Here is a 26,920-nt window from a genome sequence, read left to right as displayed (position 1 = left end):
AGCATGTAGCCATCAGGACTAGTAGCCATCAATAGCCTTATTCTCCATGAATTTGTCCAGTTCCCTTTTAAAGCCATCCAAATTGGTGGCCATCGCTACCTCTTGTGGAAGTGAATTCCATAGTTTACCTATGTGCAATATGAAGAAGTATCTTTATCTGTCCTGAATCTCCCACCAATCAGCTTAATGGGGTGACTACCATGTTCTAGTATTATGAAAGAGGGAGAAAAATGTCTCCTATTCATTTTCTCCACACCACACATAATTTTGTACACTTTTATCATGTCTCCCCTTACTCCTTTTTTTTCTAAGCTGAACAATCTCAGCTGCTGTAACCTTTCCTCATAGGGAAGTTGCTGCAGCCCCTTGATCATTTTAGCAGGGTGGCTGGAGCACAGGGGATCTGCATTTTGGCTAGACAGGCGATTTCGCCCATTTAGCTGTGGCTTCAGGGAGAGGGAGGGAAGGAGCTGGGAGAAGCTGCATATAACAGCTTCCCCGGTCTCCTCTCCCTGCCCCTTGGATCACCCCTTTTTCCCCATCTCTGTGCTATATTTCGAAGTGCAGAGACATAAGCGGCCTGGAGAGAACTGCGATGGCTACAAGGGGAAGAGGAGCGTGGTTTCTGGGTTCCAGGGTCAGAGCCCTGGTTCTGACCTCAGATCCCAGAAACCAAACAGATGCTGTCTAGGGGCCATAGGATTGCTCTCTCCATTGCTCTTTTCTGCACTTTTTCCAGCCCTATAATATCCTTTTTTAGGTGTCGTGACCAGAACTGTACACAGTATTCCCAAGCGTGGTCACACCATAGATTTGTATAAGGGCAGTATGATTTTTTTCACAGCCACCACACACTGAGTTGACATATTAATCCAGCTGCCCACCACAACCTCAAGATCTTTTTCTTGATCAGTCTCTGCTAGCTCAGATCCCATCAACTTATACCTGAAGTAGGGTTTTTTTGCCCCAATGCACATCACTTTACACGTACTTTTACATTGAACCATGTTTGCCAGTTTGATGCCAATTCTTCAAGTATGGTGAAAACCTTTTGAAGCTCCTTGCAATCCGTTTTTGTTTTTACACCCTAAATAATTTGGTGTCATCAATAAACTTGGCCACTTCACTGCACTCTTCTAATTCCAGATAATTTACGAACAAGCTGAAAAGCATTGGTCTCAATACAGATCCCTGTGGGACACCACTGTTTACACCCCACCATTAGGAGAATTTACCATTTATTTCTATTCTCTGCTTTCTGTTCTTTAACCAGTTACTGATCCATAAGAAGACCTTTCTTCTTATTCCATGACTGCTTAGTTTGCTCAGGAGTCTTTGGTGAGGGACTTTGTCAAATGCCTTTTGGAAGTCCAAGTAAACAATGTCTAATGGATCACGCATCTACATGTTTATTCACACTGTCAAAGAACTCTAAAAGGTTAGTGAGACAGGACTAGCTACCTTCCAAATCTACGGTCTTCCCAAGGTGGCTTACAACCCTGACAATACCTCCCTCTTCCGATAGATAGTGCCACATTGGCTAAATAAGGATCTACACTCTGAGGATGAAGTTTGTTTTTAATTAGTAGATAGGATATATAGGTATTTTTACTTTAGTAGTCACAATGCACTTCACTCTCCAAATATTAAAATGTTGAAAATCAGGGCTGCCCAATCCAGTTCCCATGGAAATAAAATTGCCAGTCGACAGCACAGGTACATTTTAAAGGCCCCAGCAATATGTACACAAAACGAGGAGTCAGGTAAAGTTGCGGTCTCGAGTCGTTAAACTAAGAGTTTTAATCTTTCACCCAGAGCCAAAACTCTTAACCTTTGACCCTTCTATTATGACACTTGATGCTCCAAGCGTTCTCGCGAGATTCTTGGGCGCTCAGGGAAGATACAGCTTTTGGACGAGGCTACACAAACAACGTATTTTTCTTGCGAGTTGCTAGACCGGTTTCTCCGAGAGGTCTTGCCTCGCGATAGGTGCTTCGTTGGAGCTGGCGTTTGCTCTACGCCCAACACTTCTTGTATCGAAATCTCGCGAGAGCCCGTGCGGAGAGCTCTGGGCATCCCCACATCGACTGCGCGGACCCACCTCCAAGCATCAGGACGCGGCGGGCGCCATTTCAGGGAGCAGTCGCTTTTACTCGAGCCGAGTCTGAATCTCCTTGTTGTGGAACTTCCTCGGCTTTGGCCTTCTTCGTAGAATTTTTGAGGCCAAGGCTACTCGTAGCTTTTCTTCCCGCCGCTGACGGGAGAATTTTGCTGTTTGCGGGGCCCAGCCCTCGCCACAGAACAACCGGAGCCCAGAGCAAGCAAACAACAGTAGAAGCAGCAGCCGCCCGCCTCACAGACACCTGAGCTAGAAGCGCGACCCCCGGCAGCGCAGGTAACTGCCTTCGCCTCTTCAGGCGCCCTCTGATTTTAGAGACTCGGGGGTGGGGCCGCGCACGTCCCGCAAGGCTTGAAGGCGGCCCTGCTGTTGCGTTAGGCCTTCTTGGGTGAGGGCCCATCGCTTTTCCTTCTTCCTTTGGAAGCGCCTGAGTCTGGCCTGCAGGGCTTGGTGACCAATTCCTTGGTTGTGGGGCGGTATGGCCTGTCCGTTTTACAAGGGGCGCGGGGGGAAGTCGGTTGGTGTGATCGGTTGGGGAGTTTGTTCGTATGCTTTACACGCTAGGTTTCGCTGACGAGGACGACCTTCCCTCACCCTCGTGATGATGACCGGGGTACCTCCCGCCATAAGATGTCTAACTATTTCTTTATTACTTTAGATATTCTCATGGGAAGGGCCTTAAGACTTCGCAGTATGTGCTATGTGTTTACGAAAGGCTGCTGACCCGAGAGAATAAGAGCGCTCAGTAAAAAGCCAACGTAATAACTATTGGAGAGTAGGAAGTCTGTTTACTACTCTCTCTCTTTTTTTATGCGTATTGGGCTGACGACGGTCAGGTGGGAGGGGGAAACGAACGTTGCCATATCTCGGTAGAGGTGAAATCCATACGTGCGCAATTTGTTTCACAACAGCATGTGCAAGATTTTTGATATATTTTCTTGTATCAAAAACTGGATAAAGGCTTTTTATTACGATTAATTGATTTATTCATTTTCCTGATTGATTTTCTTTTTTTTGCTATATTATTTGGTTGCAATAATTCACCTGTCCGTTTGCAAATAAATAGAGCTTTAATACTACCTAGGAACATAATCTAAAGTCTTTGGTCATACAACCAATATTCCCCCGCCCCCGCAAACTACTTTTGACATTTGAAAACTTTCAGAAGAAGTTTGTTAAGTGTGTGTGTAATCTCATCATATATATGAGATTACAGTTGTAAGGAGCCCCTTGGATTATAGCCTAAGGGAGCAATTTTATGGACACTAGACAGCAGCTAGACAGCCATAGGATACGTCGGTTTCCAGGAACCAACCTCGGAGCTCCAAGGTTGGTTCCCTGAGAACCCCCCCCCCCCCCCCGCGCTGCCTCATAGGCAGCAGCCCTGCGCTCGTAAAAGCAGTGTGGAGCAACATAAAAGGGGCGTTCTCGGGGCAGGAAGGGCGGAAATGCTGGTACGACACATCCTATGTGTCGTCCCGCCACCACTCCAATTTCCTGTGGCTAGACAGCAGAAATCAGCTGTCCAGCCACAAATTCAGGGCAGGGGAAGCACGGCGGGAACAATCCCTTCCATGCTTCTGCCCTGTATTGGATAGGCGGTTGCCTCCGAGTTCGGAGGCGGCCGCCTATCTCCATAGGATTGCACCCTAAATGTCCAGACTTCCCAGAAGAAAGGGGTGGTACATACTGGTTAGTTTCCCTGTGATAGCTGAAAAGTAAATACCCATGCTGTTTGGTTGATGGTCACACATACTTATAACTTGGTACAAAACTACAGAACATGATCTGTTGTGACATATTTATAACGCTAGAAACAGGAAGTCAAGGTTGAACCTTTTACAAAGGCAGAATTTCAACTGAGTGTTTGACAGAGGGCTCTAGATTCAGTTTGAGTACACAATGTAACCGATCACATTTTTAAAAAAAATCTTGTATCCTTCGAGTTAAATACCTTGCATTACTCCCATCATCAGTTTTTCTTAATCCTTAATTATATACCTTGATATGTTTGTATTTTGGTGTATTCGGGCTAAATCAATATTGGTATTACCGATATTGATTCTTCAGATGCCCAGAAAATTGTAATATTTAATATCTTGTTGTTTATGCATTCTATTTTTCAAATTTATTTATGTAATTATATCCCATCTTTCGATCCTCAAAACGGCCTCCAGAGTGGTTGAACGGTATGGTATTTTTCATGGGCATGTTATTTAATGTTGTTGTCTTAATGCTGGTCTGGTGCCTTTGACCTATGGTGAAGACCAAAACCTTAAGCAGATCATAGAATCATGGAATAGTAGGGTTGGAAGGGGCCTACAAGACCATTGAGTCCAACCCCCTGCTCAATGCAGGAATCTCAGTCAGAGCATCCCTGACAGATGGCTGTCCAGCCTCGTCTTGAATGCCTCTAGTGTGGGAGAGCCCACTATGGTATCCTGCTAACGAACGCATTTCCCAAACTTCCACTACAGTAATAGTTTATTTCTAAATGCTAAAGGTGCTTCATGATTACAGTAATCCTAACAACCAGCTTGTGATGTAAGCAGTATTATCCCTGTATGGGATAATATAATGGAAGATGGAGAGAGCGAGATGCTAATTGACATTTGAAGATGCACTTCCAGCTCATGCCGTTAGCACTTGGCTGCACCAGTTGAGCTTTGTCTAAGAATGTCAGTCCTCTGTGTGTGTCAAATCAGAGTGAACAAATGTATACTTAATAGTTACTTCCTTGTTGAGTTTTCTTCATGTTTCACACATAAAGTGGGATAGAATAAACTTGTTAGGCAGACTATTTTTGGTACATGTAGTGGGCCCTCTGTTCTTTGAATATATAAGAGAACAGATATGCCAATATGTGCTTTCAGTCCTCTGGATGTTCCCTTTAAAATGAGTTTGCTCTCCAGATAAGACATCTGTCTACAATATCTAACTTTGGTATTTGTTCAACATCAGGTTTTTTTCCTGACATGACATTGCTGTTTTAGTTTTTGGCACTATGACATGTGTATCATTCTGCCAAACCAATTTAGCAAAACTTTGGGACTTTATTTTAAAAACATAGCAGTACTTGATGATCATGACCAGTTATCTAGCATGAAAGATTGCAGCTTGCCATTTGTAGAGATTATTTAAAACAACAACAACAAACCAACAAGTCACACTAAATTTGAGCAATATTTTTGTGCTCTCTTGCGTATTGTTATAGTTCCATTCAAATACCAAATGAGGCCAGTTTACTAGGGTGTCATTTGTCAACCTTTTATTTGCTGGAGGGAGCAATCCTATGGCCGCTAGACAGCAACTAGACGGCCATAGGATATGTTGTTTTCTGGGAATCTCCCCCCACTTCCGCGCTGCCTCCCTGTCCTCTGCGCTCGCAGGAGGAGTGCGGAGCGGCCGAAAAGGGGTGTGGCTGAAGGCATTCTGGGGCGGGAGGGGAAATGCCTGTACGGCACATCCCATGTGTGGTACAGCAGACTCCTTCCCCACTCTGTTCTCCCATGGCTAGACAGCTGCAATCGGCTGTCTAGCCAAAAATGCAGGGCAGGAGGAGCATGGAGGATATGATCCCCTCCGTGCTTCTCCTGCCCTGCTTTGGATAGGCAGTCGCTTCCGAGTTCAGAGGCAGCCACCTATCTGGATAGGATTGCGCCCTTAATGTTATTCGTTTTCCTGTGGTTACATGGCCTGTATTTGGATATTTAATCTGCCCGTTGATATATGTGGCTGTTATCTTTTTTTAGTCATATTTATTCTGACTATAATTACGGAATATTCAATTATATGGCTGAAACCAGATCTAGCCAATTGCTGTATATAATCTTCAAACATGACCCCTAACACTTTTGTATATTGTACTTTGAAAGGTTTTCCAGTACAGTTACATGCTCTTCTTCTTAACATAGAATTATTTACTTAATGGGTCAGTTTGGAAAAAATACAATTTTAATCAGATTTTTAAATACAACAGAACAGTAGAAGGCTTTTTAAAAGCATACTAAAATACTGGGTATTTGCAGATGTTGCTTTCCATGCAGCAGCTGTGTCTTCAGATAGGTGTTTCTTTCTTGGGGATGTGGCACATGTTCTTAATCTTTCTATGGCTTAACTTGTTCAGGTAATTGTCTTCTGTTGCAATATTTTCTCCTGTTACTTTCAGTCTTCCATTTTTTGAAGTCCTTCAGAGTAACCCTGTTGCTCCAACTTGATTTAGAGAAAGTTTTTAAACTAGGCATTGATAACATTATGGGCATTATGTGTTACACTTACAGTTAGAACTACTAGAAGAGTTGGATATCTATTTTGATTCATTGTAATCTGGTAGTGCAAGCAAGTTGTTTTCACTGAACTAGGAATTGCGTTCTGTACACCGGATCTGCAAAGGATTGTGGTAGTTAGAGCTGCGGATTAAGTAAGGTCTACTGTTTACATTTCTTGAATTCAGTAATGGACCTTTATCATATTTTAATGACCATGTGCTTCATCACATGGTGTTTTACTTTTATAAAAATTTTATAACATTTATAATTTAAGAATTGTAAGTAGTAATTTATGGAAAATCTTAATCTATCATAGCTGCTTATTCCAATAATGTGTGTCACTGGATTTTCTATTCCATGGCATAAAGGAAGTAATCTCCTGCATAAGGCTGTATTTCAGTTCTCACAATGGGTGTCACATTCTACTACACTTTAGGTAATTGTATTCTCATTTAAGTACTTAGCCATAATCATTATTATGACAAACTCAGAATTTTACTAGTACCTTGCAATTGGGAATCTGCATCAGTTGATTCCATACAAGAGGTTATCTGGGATAGTTTGATTAATCTGTTTTGGATTTTTGACCCAAGGTGTCAATGATTCATCACAGATTTCAGGGCAAGGAAAATTATCAGATTTATGAGGAACCTCTAACCTGAAGCTCTAATGAGCTTTATCCATCATAAACATCCAGTGATGTTTCTCCCACAACTTGGAGGTAAGGCAACAAAGCAAAATGGATTAGTTCCATAGTTCTAAATAGATTTCCAGGAAATATTTTACGTGAACAAACTGAATTTGAATAAGGTGCACTTAAAGTGAAAGTAGACTTCACCAAATGAGCTGAATGAGAGTTCGGGGTCAGTTTTGCTTACCTAGAGGAATATATATCAAAAGCTTAGTCTCATTCCAGAAAGTTCAGTGGTTTAAGGATAGTAACATGTTCAATTTTTGAGGATGATTATCATGAATATAGAAATCTTGGTACAAAAAGCTTGATATTAGCGCAAATCAGATTTAATGTGGGTGCTTTAAAATGTTCTTGTTTTGCTTTTAGGGGTTGCTTGGGGCCAGCGGCCTGTGTGTTGCTTGCCCATTGACGAAGCCTGGGCTCGTCATGGTACAGAGAAGTTGAGAAACCCTGCTGTAGAGCAACTGCAGTCTGAGCTGAATGCAGCAATTATTTTGTGAAATCTTGATCTATATTAGCCAGGAAGTCTACAGAGGATTATATAGTATGTTGTAGCCTTCTAAAAGTAAAACATGAGTACCTGGGGGGGTGGGGGGGAGTCACCAACTCACTGTCTATTACACAACTATTTCTGGATTTCATCTAAAATTTGTTATGGCTCCTTGAAGAAGGGAGTGTAATATTAGACTTTAGTTTTTGCTATTAGGAAGCATGCTTGTATGTAAGGTGGATGTTTACAAAGTACTTCGTAAACATGTGAGGGTGATAAGAAAATAATATGTAGGCATGCCACTATGTTTGGGTGAAGTTACTAACATACAGAGACAGTGTTTTGGGATACACGGCTAACAGTAATTTAGAAGTGTGTGGTGCAGTTGTAGCTTTGCTATGATCAGAAGCATTAAAAGTCTTGATAGTTTTTCAAAACAATCTGGATAAGTACTTCCTTGATTAAAGGATCTTGTTCTTCTTTCCAGGTGTCCTGAAAAAATGGCTGATGATATTGATATTGAAGCAATGCTTGAAGCTCCTTACAAGAAGGTGAGAAAACATACTAATAAGGTCTTTAGCAATATTCATTTAGCATTATTCATGAAACTACTGCTGAACTGTAAACTAACATCCCCGGAGCCCTCATGATTTATCTTATTGGACGTGCGTTACATGTATCTTACGAGTAACTATATGCTGTTAATGTAATTATATTGTGCAGTAGTTTCACTTCAGCGTGATGAATAAATGCCCATCTATCTCTCTTTGTAGACTTGCCTAACGATATCTCACCTCTACTCCCATGAATTCACCTTTGATTCCAGTGTGAACTGTCAATCATAAGGTAGTAATTGAGTGACGTATCGCTGTACCGTGGTCCCCCTAGGTAAAAACAAACAGACAACAGACAAAAAACACTCTCCTAAAAACGACCAGCTCAATTTTGGTATAGCAACAAGGTGAATGCAGTGGTTTGGGCAAATAGCAGGGTTCCAAGAATAACATCTTCCCCAAGTTCATGGCAAGCAAATCTTTAGTCTGCTTAATGCAAGAAGAGTGACTGCTTTTTAAAAAGATAGACGGGTGATTAATCTTTAACAGGACAAGTGTCAATCAGCTGTTGCGCGAAAGACCTTTCCAAAATTCTTGGATCCCTGAATAGTTCACATTTTAGTAAAAGTAAAACATATTATTGCAGTCTACCATTCATTGTGAAAGAGTACTCTTCTGTTTGTTCACTTAATTTTAGAAACTTTGATACAATTTCTCTACGTTTCCGAATATTTAATACCTAGCTTCAGATCTAAACAGGCAGCAACTGTATTTAGTTTTTCACCAGATCTTGGTGAAATTGTTAAATTATGCATGCAGTAGCACTGGCTTCATAAATCTCTCTCTATATAAGTAATGTAGCAGTTGAACTCATGGTGTAACTGGTGTGATAACTACAATAAACATAACAGCAACCGTTAGCTCATTTTGGAGTACTTTTAGTGCAGCTACATGGTATGAGTTTTGGACAAGTGCTTGTAACCTTTTAAATTCTCGTGTTTAAGTTTTATATAATATTTAGTAGCTACTTAATATTTTGAAGCAAATCATAATTTGTAATGTTAAGAATCTTGTGTGCTAGTTTAACATGGATATTTTCCATGTAAACAGGTATGGAAATAGGGAATATTTAGGCTGGACTGGTTGGATTATTGATGACTGACTTGGGAGTCGACGTTACTAAAGCAGTGTGAATCCCTGTTTGCTTCAGGGCGAGATGTGTGACAGAGGTGGCATCAAGCTCTTACAGTCCCAACCCTCCAACGAAAATGGGCGAAGATCTCAGGAATGGCATCGGTCACAGGAAATCGATAGTGGCTGGCTGCTAGCATGGCCACTTGGGGCTTAGGCAGAGATATAGCCTTGGTACTGGTCAAAAGGGATTATAGTACATGAAAATGCTTTTAAACATGAAACGTCTTTTTTACATTTTATTCATTTAACCACTTGATGCTGAAAACTGCAGGATAACTTTAAGTTATTTAAGGATGTATGTACAATTTAAATATTTTTTTAAAATAGTAATTCTTGTATTTATAATTGTATGACTTAAATGTAAGCAACGAAGTGGTTAAACAAGTCTACATTAATTAGTAGCACTCCATATTAAATGTAAAACTTAGTATTAAAATTTTCGTTTTGTATTTTCTTATCCCTATTCCCATTACCCCTTTGACCACTTGAAATGTTTCCACTTCGTCCTCACGATGTTCTTCTATCAACCCTGCTTAGGATGAGAACAAATTGAGCAGTGCCAATGGCCATGAAGAGCGCAGCAAGAAGTAAGTATTTACTGGGGGATTTTATTGTGTAGCTCCCCCTAAGAAAACATTCTTGCCTTGGATCAATAACTTTGGCATGCAGCCTCCCTTCTAGTTGGTGGCCTTCAGTTTTTAAGTAAGCATATTATTTTATGCTCAGCACTCTATGGGAAAAGCATGAGCAGAATCCTTGCATATTATTTCCGAAATTTCTGGCTGACAAATTTTCAAGAAACTCAAGATAGCTCACAAAGTGATAAGTACAACTAAATATATCAAAATAAAACACACACATAAATATTCACTTAATTTTTTTTAAAGAACAGTCCTGTGGAAACTTAAAGACTAAGTGAATCAAACTTATTGTGTTGCCAATTTTCAGAGGTGAGTCTACATCAGATGAAGTAAGGTCTTGACTGCAAAAGCTCAGATCACAATAAATCTAATTAATCTTCGGGGCACAATGGAACTTGTTCTTTCTATTCTAGGCTAAGGTAGTTTAAGTTCGATCTTAATAATTGGTTCCAAGGGAATTGATTCCATAAGTTCTGTTGCAGCTGCTACAGAAAAGGCACTGCCCCGAATCCCAGCCAGTCTTTCATCTCTTAATGACAACTCCTGAGTAGCGTTGGCATTAGAAAATGCAAACCAACATAGCATTGCCACCTAATGAAGCAGATTTGCTAATAGCCTTGCAGAAAGATCTCACAAAATGTAGCGCTCCTTGTGGAAATGTGAGGTATATATTCCTGTATATCAAGGGTGCAGAATTTCATATTCTTGGACCAAATCCAGCTCTCTGGGGTTACCCAGGTGGCCATGCCCCTTCCCCCAACTGCCAATCATTTGGTAGTTTCCCAGCTATTGTGCAGTCTTTCCCATTCTAAAAGGTTGAAATGTCTCTCCTAAGGCTTAGTTGCTGGCACTAAGAGCTTGAAGCTAAAATATGCTAGTATTTCTTTGTATTTTGGCTCTGCCACTGAAATGGAGCCCTCAAGACTCCCCCAAATGGAATTGGGCCTTTGGGCTGAAAGAATTAACGCCGCTGCGATAAGGTACAGCAAGGTTTCTGCAAGTGGCAGCCTCCTAGCATTACTCTTGCTGTTTATAAATATATGTACACAGTACAGAAATGACACATGTACCTGAATTATACCTAGAGGAGAACCTGATGTAGCTTGCCTTACTCATGTGAAGGCAGCCTGAATCAGGAAAGTAAACAAATCCTCTCGCTACAGTATTTGATAGTGGGAGTAATGGACACTCCTAATTACCTTCACCATCTAGGCTCATTTTTAGAAAGTTGGGCAAAATACATAGGGGAAGGAGTCACTGCTGTAAAGTGATGGGGAGGGGGAACCCTGTTTTTTTTTTCTTTCATTCTCTCCTCTCCAAATTTCTCCAGCAGCCTTGTTAGCCATTAATGTCTTCAATCTGTATATCTGCTGAATATCATGAATTTTTATTGTTTTTACTACATAAGCTCACAAAAATGGTTTTATTGGAAAACCTGACGTTTCATTCCTATCTTAAGACTGCAAACCATTAAAATACATTGCTAAAGTTGTATATAAAGGCAACAATGTAATAGGTCTGTGGGAATAAGAGGATTCTCACTTAAAAAACTGTTTTTGTAATTGTCTTTAATGGTGTGTTCATCCCAGCAGCTAATGCAGTAAATGCCTCTGCTTGGATGTATTAGCAAATAAATGTCCCACAGTATATTATGCACCAGAACCCTTAAAAATTTGCACAATAGTTTTGAGTTATTCCAGCAGTAGTTTGTTTCAAGAAACGTTCATATACATTTCTCACAGTAAACCTTGCACTAAAGTTATTTGAACCCCTTACTGTAGCCTGTCTTAACTGCAGTGCAGCTTGCAAACCATAGTGCTGTCTTGCAGCAAGGAAAGACTGCTTGCCAAGGAAACACGCACTCTCACTCTCACTAAAAGATACCTTGGTTGGAAGATGCTAACTTATCTCTTTGCTGCTTATCCTAGGTGTTGGAGGAAGGTTCTGCCTTTTCTCACCTTGAAGACTTAGCAAGAGGCTTTGTTATGTAGGACACTGGGAGAACAGGAAAAAATGGCTGAAAATGATTTTTTTGAGTTCTACTGTTAAGGAACTATTTTTTACTTATTAGATTTATGTAGCTAATAGCCTCACTGACATTGGGCTAAATGTTCTCTGCAGAATTTCACACAGTCCGTCTGTCCCCCTTTTCTGATACATCTAAAGCAAAGGTGAGCAACTCGTGGCCCTCCAGATACTTTGGTCTGCAACTCCCATCAGCCCTAGCCAATTGTGAGGGTTGATGGAAGTTGCAGAACCAAACACAGAGAGCACCAAGTTGCACACCTCTGATTTAAACACACAAACCTTTTACCGTGCTGGTTTGTCGTGGGCTTTTACTTAACCACTTTTTGCTTCATTTGAGGTCCAGAAGGCACAAAATTACTAAAGTGATCCAGAATATAATGAAATAATTAGTTCAAGCTTCATGAAAAAATCAGAATAGATAGTACAAAACATGTTTAAAATGCATGAAAAAAGAGCTTGAGATTTTGCTTATAGATTATTTATGAAGCCCAGAGTTCTGGCCTATCTGCAGCATGTTATACATCAAAACTTCCCCATTTAGCTCTGCTGTCAGATACTTGCAGTGGTTAGCCATATATCTATATTGGTAATATTTTGCCTTAGAATTATTACTAGCCCCCCATCTTTACCTTTTGGTACTAGTGCTCACAGTTCCTTGCAGGTGTGCCCCATTTTAAAGCCTTGCAGAGTAGATGAATAGAAATTGTATGAGTGTTTTATGATGATTGCATGGATTTTCATGGGAAAACAGCATTATTTAGTTTAATAGTAACATAATAAGGAAATAGCGTATGCATAATAGCACATAAAATAGAATACGAAACAGGCTTACAAGTTAATGGAAAGCTTGTAATTTGCCACAAAAAAAGAAACACGCAGTAACAAGAAAAGACTAATTTACCAAAGTGATAATCACCCTCTCAGGTTTAATTAATATGTCAGAAGGAGAAGAAATATACAGTTTAAAGTATTTATTGTAGTTACTTTATTCTGTTCTTACATAGGGCTCCCAGTAGTTTCCCTTCTAAGGGACAGATCAGGTAAGTTCCCAGTTAGCTTCAGCAATGCTGCAGTGACAGATGTTTCTATCATAGGCATTAGGCCCAGGAAAACATAAACCATCCTACTCAAACTCAATTTTATCAGGCACATCTCATTCTGAATTGTGGGATTAGCTGTTCTTATTGTCAAAGTTTTCACACTTTGTACCTGTATGTGAGCATGTTCAGGATAGCCCAATAGCAAAACAGAAGCACCTCAATAGTTTACTGGCTTGTTGCCACAGTGCACTTCCTTCAGTATGCTTTCATCTAGGTCTGGCAAGAACATTTTCTCCTGTCAGCCATGCCAACATGGGAAGAAGTCTACTGCTTACCAACTTCAGTGCTTCATTATACTAGCCTAGTAATTGCCCTTTTGTAGTGTTGGTGTAGAGTAGGGGTGCAGACCCATCAGCCAAATCCAGCCCTCTGGGATTCCCCAGATAGCCATGCCCCCTTCACCTGCCCCACCCCCTTTCCCCAACTATTTGGTGGTTTCCCGGTTTTTCTGCAGGTTTCTTCCATACCAACAGGTTGAAATACTTCTCCTAGGGCTTAGTTACTGTCACTAAAGTTAAGAAGTATTTTGGCCCCATCATGTTTTGCCTTCAGCCCTGCCCATCACTGGAATGCAGTTTCAGAGCTTTTCTGAAATTGAATTTGGCCCTGTGGCTGAAAGAGGTTCAAACTGGTGTAGAGCATCCTGAATAGGTGGCATGGCCTTAGGAAGTGAAGATAATGCTAAACCTATTTTGAGTATGTCTGATACCCGTTGATTACACATTTTCATATAATCAGTTTTGGGTTGCATGCTGCACATGAGTATTCTTATATTGCTTTCTGTTGGGTCCACTTTAAGGCTTACTGTCACTGAACTCTCATGGTTTGCATGGTAGTGATAATGAATACCCTTGCCCATGGCTTGCAAGCCTCCAGTCTTCTACACAGCGTATAAGAGGGTTTTCTAAAGTAACTCTTTATTCATATGATCAGAAAGAAGCTTTTCCACTGAAATATGTTTCCCTGTTCCTTTTCAAATATATATAGCTTTGGAACACCAATCTGCTCAGCAACACTTTCTTTATGCTGATAGGTATGCTATCTCTGTCAGAGTTCCAACAAGTCAATTTATACTTTACTTGCTGAAGCTTGTTCAATAAATTACCAGTAAGCCCACCAAATGTTGAAAGAACATTACATGGTTATCTTTCTGGATAATGATCAGCAAGGCAATGTTTACTTCTGGACAGAAGAGAAGTTGATTTATTTGGATTTGCCAAAGTGCAGTAGGACACTACAAAGAGGGTATGAAACTACTCCCAAAGAATAGTTTCCTTTACATTCTCCTACAGTGGCCTGTTCAAAGTATTGATGAAGAGTTTCTAGATGCAGTGCAAAATGTATACTTTCACAACTTTTTTCTAGATGGTCTCAAAATAACTAATCTGAGTTGCCCATTGTAAGTATGTCAAAAACCTCTAAAATTTCAGAGGTTGCGTGCTATTTATTTGCTTCTTTGTAGTACAGTTATAATGGTAGCCATTCAAAACACTGTACTTCAGCTAGAACTTGTAATTCCTTCAATGTGTCTGAAGTCTAACCATCTCCAAATTCTTTTTCAAGTACATCTAAAAGTGCCAAGCAGGTGTGAAAATCACAAAGATGTACTATCAGATGTCTTCAGTGGTGTGATAGCCTGTTGAATAGATTTGTTTAGCCTATCTGTACAAAAGCAGATTTTCTGTGTAAAAACTTTCTTTCATAATACTAATGCTCCATGTTGGTGATCCTCCGTTACTGGAAGATATGGGAGAACATATTTGGAAATGCAGTGGCTTTGATTACCAGTGTAAAAACACCCTTATTACCAGCCTAGTTATCTGAACAGATGCTGTCTCCAATTGTGCATTTTTGATAGCTGTGAGACTTAAAATGACATGGTACTTTCCAAGTATAGGGACACTTATTTACCTGTTACAAAATGGAAGCTGCTTAATTTTCAGTGACTAGCCTGTTATGTATGCTATTGCTCCACATAGTAGATTTGTGTGGTCTTCTGTAATGGTGCTACTAGGCCAAATTACAATTTATTTTACAATGACAATGACTGCATGTGTTTTCATCAGTTTTTCATTTAGTCATTGTCATTTTAAAATAAACTGTAAGCACTCACATTTACTTTTCCTGTAGTTTAAATGGTGTATGTATCTGCAGTGCTCTCTGAGTGCCATAGGCAAATGGCTGATGGTGATTTAGTCCCAAAATGCTACTTTGATTTATTACCCGATAGCAAGCTAAATAGGGAAAGCTTTGGTTACAGCACATGGGCCAAAACACCAGGCTCCACAAATAATTTTTATCCATTAACAATATCTGAAACATACTACCATGCATATCACACAGGTAGCTTCTAATTGTATCTGTTTGTATTTTGTGTTACTGTGGATCTCTTACAGTCATCTTGAGCCCAATTAGCCCTAGATTAAGCAGAAAGTGGGAACATTACAACCTCAAACTCTGCACCCTATTGGTTTAAAAGTGTGTTAGATCTATGTCTTAAATGCATCCTAACCAAAACAAAAGCCCTACTGACAGGAACTTTGGCAGAGAACTTCAAGCCCAAGGTCCATGAGTCTGTAAACTACATAGGTCTACTGAAAAAAAAATAGTTCTCTGGACCAAAACATAATAATGAACATCACCTGATGCCAGGCTGGTTGTTCTGGAAGCTTGCAGGGTGCTTTCTCCTCATAGCCAAAACAAGCAATAGTAGTGACCAGTCCCTTTGGTTACCTAGGATATGAATATATGAAGTGATCCTCTCTGCTGCAAAAAGTAGCTCTGATGCCCTTGCATTGTGCAAAAAGCAACACCAGGTAACTGGGTTACTTTTTCTAGGAAGTGACATTGTCATGGTACAGGGGAAGAGATGTGGGGAGAGCCAGGGTTTGGTCCTTTTCAGAGCAGCAGTTAATCATTTTTGTGGTGTGGATGATGTATTTTTTAATAGTAAAGTAATGCAAACACATCCATTCTGGATGTGATGGATTATCAGAAATTAAAATAAATATTAGCCATGAGGGTGGGGTGGTGAGGGAAAATCCTAATTTTAAACTTGGTAAATGTCACATAGTATACTTTACATTTTAATTGAGAATATAATTCTTAAAGCCCTGTTCAGATGTCCTGTTGATGAAAAATGCAGCAAGATATGTTCCTTCAGCTAAACACAAGCTAAAGTTGTGTATGAACTGGAATTAACTCTGTTTCAAAGAGACATTTGAACATAAAGGGATGGCTTTATTTTCTTGGTTTGTGTCTTAAGTTTTATGTCAGGTTATTCCTAAATTAATGTTAGAAAAATCCTTCAGATTGTTAAACTTCAGCTGATTGAACAAGACTTGAGAGTTGATAAATGGAGTGCTTAAGTAACATTAGGTCATGTGTTCATCCTAATAATTGATGTGAAAATCAGTTGTAGCTCGAAGTGTAATGCTGCACTTCTGTTTTCAGAGTTTCCTTTAACTCCGCCAAAGGAGTACTCATAGTTGCCCAGAGACAAATTTAACTCTACAGAAGATCATAAGTAGTTAATTGCAAGCTTTACTTTTTTAATCTATCCTGACATTTTTTACATGTATGCTTAGCACATCGTTGCTGAAGGGAGTCTACAATTTAAAAAAAAAATTGAAACATAAAATATCAACAAAATTAAGTTTGTAAAAATAGCCCTTTAAAAGACAACCTTAAGCTACTGGGCTTGTAGGTTCTAGGTATACACAAATGTTGATGTTGCAAAAATTCCTCAAGAACTGTTTTCTTTAGAGTAGTAATATTAACTCTGAACTCTTAAATGATTCAGTTGATAACCTAGACGTTTCCCTTGGAGAAGGAGAGTATTGGCAAGATTTCATGTGGTTAATCCTGTATTGGCAGGTTGTGGTTTGGGCATCTGAGGAGGGTTGCTTCCTATAAGGATGTCTCTTGTGGATATCTGACTCAGGATCCCTGGCTGCAGAGAGGAATGCCATCCATAATATCTGTCTAATATCAAGCTAGGTAATCTGTTTAGGTTTGAGTTGATTATTCAGCCTATGAATACTGGAATTTTAATTACCATATCAGAGACTAAATCCTTTAAAGCAGAGGTGGGCAGAAAGTAAACTCCTGGGTGATTTGCAATAGATCTGCAAGGGTTTCTGACTCATAGTTATTTAATAGTAGCAACAACAAAAAGACTGCTGCCCACCTTACATTGCTGAAACATAGCTGGGGTGTGTGTGGAACTGAGAGTAGATTTTTTGTGTAAAAGGACAGTGACCTCATTTCTGGTACTGAGAATAAATTTCTGGGCTGCAACATGTTGTCAGAGGCACACTTTTCCTTAATTCTAGATCTTCCCACTTCTAATGGAGCCGCTATTTTGCACCTGGCTCCTGTTGGTAGACCTCAATGTTCTTGTAAAAAACTAAGTAGATCCTGCAAGCCAGGAGTCTGCCCACCCATGCTTTAAAGTTTAACATGTACAGTGGTCCCAATGTGCTCAAAACATATTTTTAGGTAATACATTTCTGTTTGGGCATATGAAATTTACCTGTGGGTCCCTGCATTAATTCTGTTGGGTGCTTTTCTTTTTAAAATGCATTTGGCATTTGTATTGCAATTTGACTGATACCAGCAAATAGTTACAATATTTAACAATATAATAGGTGGCTAAACCATTTTCTTAAATCCAGATAACTGTGAATGGAAGAAATGCATTAGTTCTCTTGGGTGAACTCTTGTGCAAGTGCTAGTAGAAGGCTTCACTTAGTTCATTAGCACAGCATATTAAGGGCTGTGCTTATAGTATGTGGAGAATAGGGTGAATAGTGTAGATAAAGCTGTTGCGTAAACTAGTGGGCCATAAGATGGTTTCAAAAACAACTTGGTGCAAACGGAAGAACTTCTTTGGATTTGGGGTTAATTTTCTCATGCAATGCTTTTCCGCTAGGTCGGAAACAGCCCTTCTGTGAGTGGAAGAGGCTTTCCGTTAGCGAAAGGGCACCTTTGGATCCAAACTACTGGTTCCAATGGAACTTATTCCTTCTCCATTTGGAACATACCTAATGCATGCAGGCAATAGAGTGAAAAAGTCTCATTAAATTAACAGTACAGAATCACCTGTGAAGCTGACTTTTCTGCGAAGGAATTTGGTAGGTATACTTACGTGTAGTAATTTTATAAATTGTGTCTTGTGACTGAAATTTTTTTCCTGCTTATTCTAGGAGGGAGATAGAACTTTTAACAATTGAGGCAGCAATATGTTCACCCTGGTTGAGGGTATGATTATGAATGTGTTTAGTCACTTACAGGCCCTATACAAAATTAGCATGTTCCTTTTGTTTGATGGCATTGAATAAAGACATGCTCTCTCACTTTAGAGAGATTTACAAGAAATTATGGGCAGTATCCAATGGCTACTGCATTTAGGCAATTAATATAGTGCTAGGGTGACCTCTAGCTCAATGCTAATAGCATTAAGCTAGCATGATGGGTTTTCCAAGGAAACGTGTCATGCCAGTGTACCTTACTGCCGTTGCATTAGGAGTCTCTTACACTAGCACTGCGTCAATTATGTAAGCACAGTAGCCCCATTGGATATTGCCCTATGTAATTTGATTGCAATAATGTGCATTAAAAATTTGCATTTGTCTTAACTGATGGTGGGTTTTTTTAAGGCACCTAACTATCCCACCCTATATAGTCTGATAAGTGACTTTTATTACTTGCTGCTTTTGAAGTCAGGTTAGCTGATTTTTTTGTTGTCTGCCTTGTTCAGGAGAAAAAAGAGCAAGAGCAGAAGTCGTAGTCATGACAGGAAGAGGAGTAGAAGCAAGGAACGCAAAAGAAGCCGTGATCGTGAGAGGAAGAAGAGCAAAAGTCGAGAGAGGAAGCGCAGTAAAAGTAAAGAACGGAGACGCAGCCGCTCAAGAAGCAGAGAACGTCGATTCAGAGGGCGTTACAGAAGTCCTTAGTATGTTATATGAAATTACCACTTTAGTTTTAACTTTTTCAATGCTAAATAAACAATCTGTTGAGTAGGAGAGAATGTAACTCTGAGCCAAGTATAAGATTTTTTTTTTGAAGAAAAAGAATGCAAAATAATTCTGTATGGATTGTCAGTGAATCATGAGTTGTTATGTGTGAACCCTACACCATTTAACTATGGGTTGTTAACTATGAACAACCCAGGAAGAGAACTCATGGCTTATTGTTTGGTTGTGAACTATGGGTTGTTTGTGATTAACAACTCAGACCTGATTCGAACAACACTGAACTAGGCTCTATAAAGCCTATGTTCATGGGCGCCTCAGTGTGTGCCACCTACCATTATGATATAATAATTTTATTTTTTATAAAGAAAAACAAAGCAACATAAACGCACAATACACATACACTAAAATATCTCTTAAGATTGTAAGATATCTAACTTTGGCTCCCCTTACACAACAAATGCTCTGCTTCTTATCTTAGTTGTATATCATACATTGAGTTCACAGACATTATCTCATTTATAATTTTTAACAACAACAAAAAGGAGAACTAATCACAAAGTTCAAAATCCACATACATAAATACCATTTTTCTCTATTTCTTGCACAAATTTTATAAAAGGTTTCCAATCTAACATAAATTTAGTTGTTGATCCTTCTTTAATTATAATAGTAAGTTTTGCCATCTCTGCCAGTTCCATCATTTTGATGATCCACTCGCTCAGAGTTGGTATTATTTCATTCTTCCACTTTTGTGCATACAGTAACTTTGCAGCCATTGTCATGTAGAGAAAGAGGGTTCCCCCCCTTCTCTTTTACGTGTTTATCTGTTAGACCCAATAAAAAAGTTTCTGGCTTTAATTCTATAGTAGTCTTTAATATTTGAGCTAAAGACTGTATTCATTTCCAAAATATTTTAGCTTTTTTACAAGTCCACCATAAATGATAAAACGTTCCATCCTGATCTTCACATTTCCAACATTTTCCAGAACCACCATTATACATTTTAGGCAGTTTGAATGGTGACATATACCATCTATACATCATCTAATTTCTCTTTAAGTGCCACCTATCATTATGAATATGCAAGTTCCAGCTTGTTTTAGGGCTACACGAATGTTGTTTAACCCTCTAATAACCCCTGCCATCTGGGTTCACGTTACATGACAAGCCATGGCTTCCCCTGGCTACGGCTTGCATATTCATAATGGCAGCTGGCGCATGCCGTAGCTCCTCATGGGTAAGTTAACCCACAATGGGCTGTCGTGTCATGCGAACTGACCCATGGTTAAACCATAGTGCAGGGTTCGCACGCAATGACAACTGACTATTCAACAAAGCCCACACTCCGTCTGTACACTGGGTTGTTGCTAACATGTCAACCAGCAGGTCAGCGTATCTCACAGTGACAAAATGCTACCAAGTTAATTTCAGGCTTGCTGCACATATCTCCCTTAGTTGTGTTCTGCTTGTGTTCAAAACAAACATAAGCATTCAGTTTAAGATGGTGCTTGCTAATACGAATGTGCTTAATAATGTTTCCTTTTTTAAAATCTAGTTCTGGACCCAAGTTCAACAGTGCCATCAGAGGAAAGATTGGCTTGCCTCACAACATCAAAATAAGGTTTAATTTTCTTCTTTTACAGTGAGAATTTAAGTAGCTATATTGATAATTATTACTTTCATAATTCTGTATGTGTTTTCTACAGCAGACGACGATCTAGGAGCAAAAGTCCATTCAGAAAAGACAAGAGTCCTGTGAGGTAGGCACTTAATCCTCCTCCTTAATTTTTAATTTTCTATGCAGTGTTCAATATTATAAGATATTTTAGTTGCTTTCTGTTTAAATTCCATTCATAGCTGTTGCCTTCTGGAACCTACACACAACTTTCATGTTTTGATATGTTGGCTCTGCACACCACAGATAGTATTAGTACGTTAATCTGGCATGATTGGAAAGAGTACAACCATCATGTGTAATTGTAGTTGTCCTCAGGTATTGGAGTTTACCCAGTCTCCACCACCCACTGACGTCCCAGCTGTGTGGAGACAGCCCCTGCAGCCCCTCTGCTCAAGGAAGGAAATGGCCAGTCTGAGTAGAGGGATTATGCCAGGCCTCCTTGAACTAGGCTCTATAAAGACAGTGTGAGAGAGGACTTGGCTGTCAGCCAGGCTGCATGAACTTCAGACATGGTCGCTACTTACAGAAACTCTGCTTGATTGCCTTGCTACAGTGTCAGAGTATGTGGAAATTTTGCAAGGGCAAGGTAGAAATACTATTTGGGGAGGAAATCAAACCATTTTGTAATAGCTCCTTTCAGGACTAAAGTTTAAGATTATAATTTGTTTTAAAAGTTCTTTTTTGTTTAATTGTAATGTTCAGAAAATAATACATATAATCATAGATGTCGCACACACCTTCAGTGGTCTGCCTTCACTTTGCTATGTGTCATTGCATTTCTGTTGCTGCCCAGTGCTGTACTGATTACCTATGTATGAATAGAGTATAGAAAGACATAAACTTGTAAAATGGCTGAATACATTCTTTCATTTCAGACATACACAACTATTAAAGTACGTTGAGGTTAAAAGCATTTCCTTTCTAATGCTGTGATTAGGTAAGGTGTACGTACTTAGAAGTATGTCCATTAAAATAACAGGCATTTCTAGGCATAGCTGCTTAGAGTCAGGGTGTAAGACTCCTAAAACATCCTTTGTTACACCCAGTACCTCCTCCCATACTCTATTTTGTATTTTCCATCTGTTTTACACATTAGCATATTGGGGTAGAACTTCTACATTACAGAGGAAAGTGCAATGGAGCCCTTTTCTAAGGGCATTAAGTTCTGTTGCAGTAAAAATAATGAACTCTTGAAACAATTACCCATCTCATTAGAGGGAACTGTAGATATCTGGTGCATTTGAAAAACACCTGTCTGCCTTACTATAGAAGCATGTTCTATTCAGGTCTTATCTCTCCATCTGTGTTTGAGTGTAAATGGTCTTAATGGGTATCAGAATCAAATTTGTTTGAACTTTCTCTAAAATTTAAAATTACTGATCATAGTTTCTACTTTGTTTTTCAGAGAACCTATTGATAATCTTACTCCAGAGGAGCGGGATGCTCGAACAGTGTTTTGTATGCAACTTGCTGCGAGAATTAGGCCAAGAGACCTGGAAGAGTTTTTCTCTACTGTAGGAAAGGTATCAAGAACTCTAAAATGTCTTCTGGTGCCCTCCTTGATACACTTGAAACAAAAAAGCTGAATGGATCTTGCCAAGCTTTCTATATAGCTATTGGTTATTTAAGTTACTTTGAGATGGTTTGCAAGATTCAGCTACTGAAATTTTGAGTCAGGCATGTGGAACCTCCAATACAGGGACATGGTAAAACCAAGTTACAAGTAGAATTGTGTGACAGTAATGGCTCTTCACTGCATCTGTGTTGTTTGCTTTTGGAGGCTTCTCAATATGTGTACATGCTGCAAAATCTATGTCTGGCATGTGGTGATCTTTACATATTTTCTTACATGGAATTTTTCTGTGTAAAAATGTCAAAACATTAAGTATGTTTTGTAAATAAATAAGTAAATAAGAGCCAGAAATCTGAGGAAATTGAGTTCTGTTACATGTACAATGGCATATGGATGTTAATGAACCGTTTTAAAGTTTTCAGTTAGTTAAAACAATGTTTGAACGTTCCATTTTTCTAGGTTCGTGATGTACGCATGATTTCTGATAGAAATTCCAGACGTTCCAAGGGAATTGCTTATGTGGAATTCGTTGATGTTAGTTCAGTACCTTTGGCAATTGGATTAACTGGACAGCGAGTGTTGGGAGTACCAATTATTGTACAAGCATCTCAAGTAAGTTGATACTGAATTATTTTCTACCTCTTATAGGCTTAGTAAGCCTTACTTCATGAACGAGTCTTTGATACTTTAATTTATGTATGCTGAGTTTCATTGTGTTGTGTACATGAAGTTGGGATCCAAAGAAGACAATTTGGGCTAATAAAGGGGCTTGAGCATGTCCAGTGAAATGTTTTTGACTTATTCTTTGGATGTCAGCCTGTGTCTTATCTTGAACTGCTTTTGAAACTGAGGTGCAATTCAAAAGCAGTTCACCAAGCAGGATCTAGAGGGGCTTCTCTTAAAGAAAAACAAGTCTAAGGCTGCAATCTTAATTACACTTACTAGGGAGAATATAGTGGGATTTAATTCCAAGCAGACATAGGTTTGCACTGTAAAAACATCTTGTGTTCACAGTTCTTTAGATCTTGGCCATGGTGTTTAGTTACAAAGGTTTGTTTGTTTTGAAGCATTTCTATCCTGCCTTGCCATGCCTGATTTCTAGGTGGCTAACAGTGTTAAGGCAAATACAGTAAAATACAAAACTGTCATTTAATAATGGGTAAGAGGCAGACACAGAAGACAAAAAAATTAAAAGTAAACTAAGATGCAAACTATGATGCCATTTACTTGTACCATGTTACCTTTAATATAGAGAGTTTGAATTGAATTGAAAGATGTGGGAGCGCTAAAGCTGGAAATCTTTTTTATCTTATCAAAAGGATATTTAGGGTGATGAATGCTTAGTTGGAATTTGCCTTCAGTTTGACGAACTCCAGTACTTTTAATATCAAACTGCTAATCTTGAATCATGGAAGGCCTTTATATGGCAGTATTTTTGAATGTAGAGCTTGCTCTATTCTCTAGCTCTCAGTTAGCTATATACGAATGAGGACTGTCTAGTCAGATTATTGCATACAGCCTGGAGCATTTTGTAGTTAATTGTAGCACAACTGTCAGACTCTGTGTAGTGATGTATGTTATAATTTGTATAATTTTTCTAGGCAGAGAAAAACAGAGCAGCAGCAATGGCTAATAATCTACAAAAGGGCAGTGCGGGCCCCATGAGGCTGTATGTAGGATCATTACACTTCAATATAACTGAAGATATGCTTCGTGGAATCTTTGAGCCATTTGGCCGGGTAAGTTTTCTGGTTGGTTAGATAACCACTGTACCAGACTGGTGTTCTCAAATATAAATCTAAAAGATGAATTCACTTAAAGACAATTACATTTATGATTTTAGCATAGAGAGAATTGATCCCACAACAGAAGAATGGAGGCCATTTTACCTTTTTATTTATGTAAGGCCTTTTTAAGGACTTTCTTAGAGTCAAGCCCTCACATTGTATAAATATAAAATCACAACATCTTAATGAAGAACTCACCATAAAGCATCACAAGACAGCAATGGGAGTTAATGCCAGTCAATGGCAGTAAAAATCAGCACTGCATAGTATTAAAACAAATAACCTAATTTAGGGTGCAATCCTATCCAGACAGGCAGCCGCCTCCAAACTTGGAAGCGACTGCCTATCCAATGCAGGGCAGGAGAAGCACAGAGGGGATTGTTCCCTCCACGCTCCTCCTGCCCTGCATTTTCAGCTAGACAGCTGATTGTGGCTGTCTAGTGACAGGAGGGATGAGTGGGGAAGGTGGCTGCTGTACGACAGATAAGACATGTCGTACAGGCATTTCCACCTGCCCCGGAACACCCCCAGAAATGCCCCTTTTCGGCTACTCTGCGTTCCTCTTGCGAGCATGGAGGATGGGGCTGTTCCACGCTGCCTCCAAGGCAGCGCAGAAGTAGAGGAAGATCAGTTCCCAGAAAACAAGATGTCCTATGGCCGTCTGGTCGTGTCTAGCAGCCGTAGGATTGCTCCCTTAGTTGCAGATAAAACAATGGCATAATATACCTTTAAGAAAAATTACCAAATAGGTCTTTAACACCTGTTTGAAGGTTTGTGATGACGGGGCCATATGAACTACAATTGGAATAGAGTTCCATGAGCATGGGGCCACTGCTGGGAAGGCCCTCTCCCTCATGCTAACCAACCTAATTGATATCACTGGCGGTCAGATGAACAGAGCCTCTGACGATTATCTCAGAGTGCAGGCAGGTTGATAACAATTGTAGACAGTCTTTCAAGTAACCTGGTCCCAAACTGTTTAGGAGTTCAGAGGTGAAAACTGCACTTGAAATTGGCCCTTACATACCTGTAAAGTGCAACTGGTACAGTATTACTGTTGATATGCTCTGACTGTCCTATCCCCACCAGCATTTGGGTGTCTACATTCTGTACTGGTTGAAGCTTCCAAACCTCCTTCAAAGGCCGCCCATGTTTATAGACCCGTGGCCTTGCATATTATGTCCCATCATCTCTTCATTCTTCCATAAACAAATGTGTGAATGTGTCAGGTCCAGTGACAGGGGCAAGTAAATTGGAGTTTTGGTAGATTTTCTTAGTCATAATCGTATCTGAGCGTTAGGGAAAGAATGGGCTTAAAATAATTTTACTTAGAGGGGTAGGCATCAACATTTAAGATTATTGGAAATATTTCTCTTGGAAAAAGTGTTAGGCTTAAAAAAAAAAAAACCTTGCCATCTGACTAACTGAACTAACATGTTTTGTGCTTTTACGAACACAATGGGACAATTCCCACATACATCAAAGTATGATTTGGCACTATCGGAACAAGCCTTGTGCTTACACATTTCCTTCTCCCCTCACATAGTCCAATTCTCAGTCTTGGTTTTCTGGGCAATCACACACCATAACTTGGTTTGGATGTAACTGCCAACTAGTGAGTAATTAGAAAGAGAAGAGTGTGTAAGCATAGCTCCAAAGCAAGGCATAGAATTGCATGTGAACAGACTCTCGTTTTTGAAATATACATGTACCCTTGAGGCCTGAGACAGTTTTCTACATTTAGGATTGCTAGCAGAACACGCAGCGTGTATAGTCCAATTTAGGCAGACTGACTTTATGCTCTTACCCTAGATCATATTCCAAAAATAAGACTTGAGTGATAGGTTTTTTATATGCTAATGGATAATCATGATCCTTTTCAGATTGAAAGCATTCAGCTGATGATGGACAGTGAAACTGGCCGTTCCAAAGGATATGGATTTATTACTGTAAGTTTATAAACTTCACACACACACACACACACACACACACACACACACACACACACAATCTGAAAGGTGACCTGACAAATCGGACACTTGGTTACTCAACTGCAGTCATCATTCATTCATCCACTGTAATATAGCCACTTGCCGTTCTACAAATTCAGCCATATATCAGAAAAACAAGTATTTGACATTAATTTTAAAAATCACGGATTATTATAGAAGAACATTAAAAATGCCAAATCGTTATGCCAGGATCTCTGTAATGATGTACAAAAAGGAATTTAAAGGTTTTAAACACTCGGATGTCTCAGTCTCATCTATTTAAATGAGACTTCATTCAAAATATGCTTAGGATTAAAGCATGGGTCTGTAGTGGGATTTTAAAAGTAGGAGTTTTCTCTTGAGATAATACATGTCACAGGTAATCACTAGTACCTTCATTCTAAACATGTTTACTTCCTCATAAGTTTCACTGATATCAGAACGTGCTTCCAAATTAACATGCTAGAATTGTATTTTAAGAGCTACAGATTTTTCAACTTGATGTTATCCTTAGCATTATTCCATTGGCATACATCCTAAGTTATCTACTAATTATAATCAGACGTGGATTGTTTTTCTTATAAAAATATAAAATGGGCCACGAAGGAAGACCTGAAGGTATTTTAAAAGTTGTAAACATGAATAATTCTGAAACTTAAGCTATTTAAAGCTAAAAACCTTTAATTTGAAACTGCCAGGTTTTGGTCATGTTCACAATGGTAGAATAATTCCAGTTTTTATTAGACATGAGCAACAACTGCTGTCGTACTGGCCTGGAGTGTGCTAAATGAGGATGGCTGTTCATTGCCAAATATGGCCTTCAGT

General features: G+C 39.4%; 1 protein-coding gene across 2 annotated transcripts in view; it reads left to right on the top strand.

Moving 5' to 3' along the window:
• The first annotated feature begins 2,112 nt into the window (after positions 1-2,112).
• The window catches only part of RBM39 (RNA binding motif protein 39), a 39,847-nt gene continuing 15,039 nt past the window's right edge, over positions 2,113-26,920 (top strand). Inside the window, exons 1-10 of one of the 2 annotated variants that reach the window (XM_084853744.1) lie at positions 2,113-2,395; positions 8,059-8,122; positions 9,857-9,906; positions 18,850-19,044; positions 20,622-20,687; positions 20,776-20,826; positions 22,150-22,267; positions 22,777-22,929; positions 23,919-24,056; positions 25,988-26,053. In XM_084853744.1, the coding sequence (XP_084709870.1) occupies positions 8,072-8,122; positions 9,857-9,906; positions 18,850-19,044; positions 20,622-20,687; positions 20,776-20,826; positions 22,150-22,267; positions 22,777-22,929; positions 23,919-24,056; positions 25,988-26,053 (888 nt within the window). In that variant the 5' untranslated portion in view covers positions 2,113-2,395; positions 8,059-8,071. Of the gene's footprint in view, positions 2,396-8,058; positions 8,123-9,856; positions 9,907-18,849; positions 19,045-20,621; positions 20,688-20,772; positions 20,827-22,149; positions 22,268-22,776; positions 22,930-23,918; positions 24,057-25,987; positions 26,054-26,920 lie in introns of both variants that reach the window. The other variant, XM_084853743.1, reaches the window with a different exon arrangement.

The sequence above is a fragment of the Heloderma suspectum genome, chromosome 4 (genome assembly GCF_057233095.1).
Source record: "Heloderma suspectum isolate Gila_16-S chromosome 4, 16-S_ref, whole genome shotgun sequence".
NCBI lineage: Eukaryota > Metazoa > Chordata > Lepidosauria > Squamata > Helodermatidae > Heloderma > Heloderma suspectum.
This window is presented reverse-complemented; position numbering and strand designations above follow the sequence as displayed.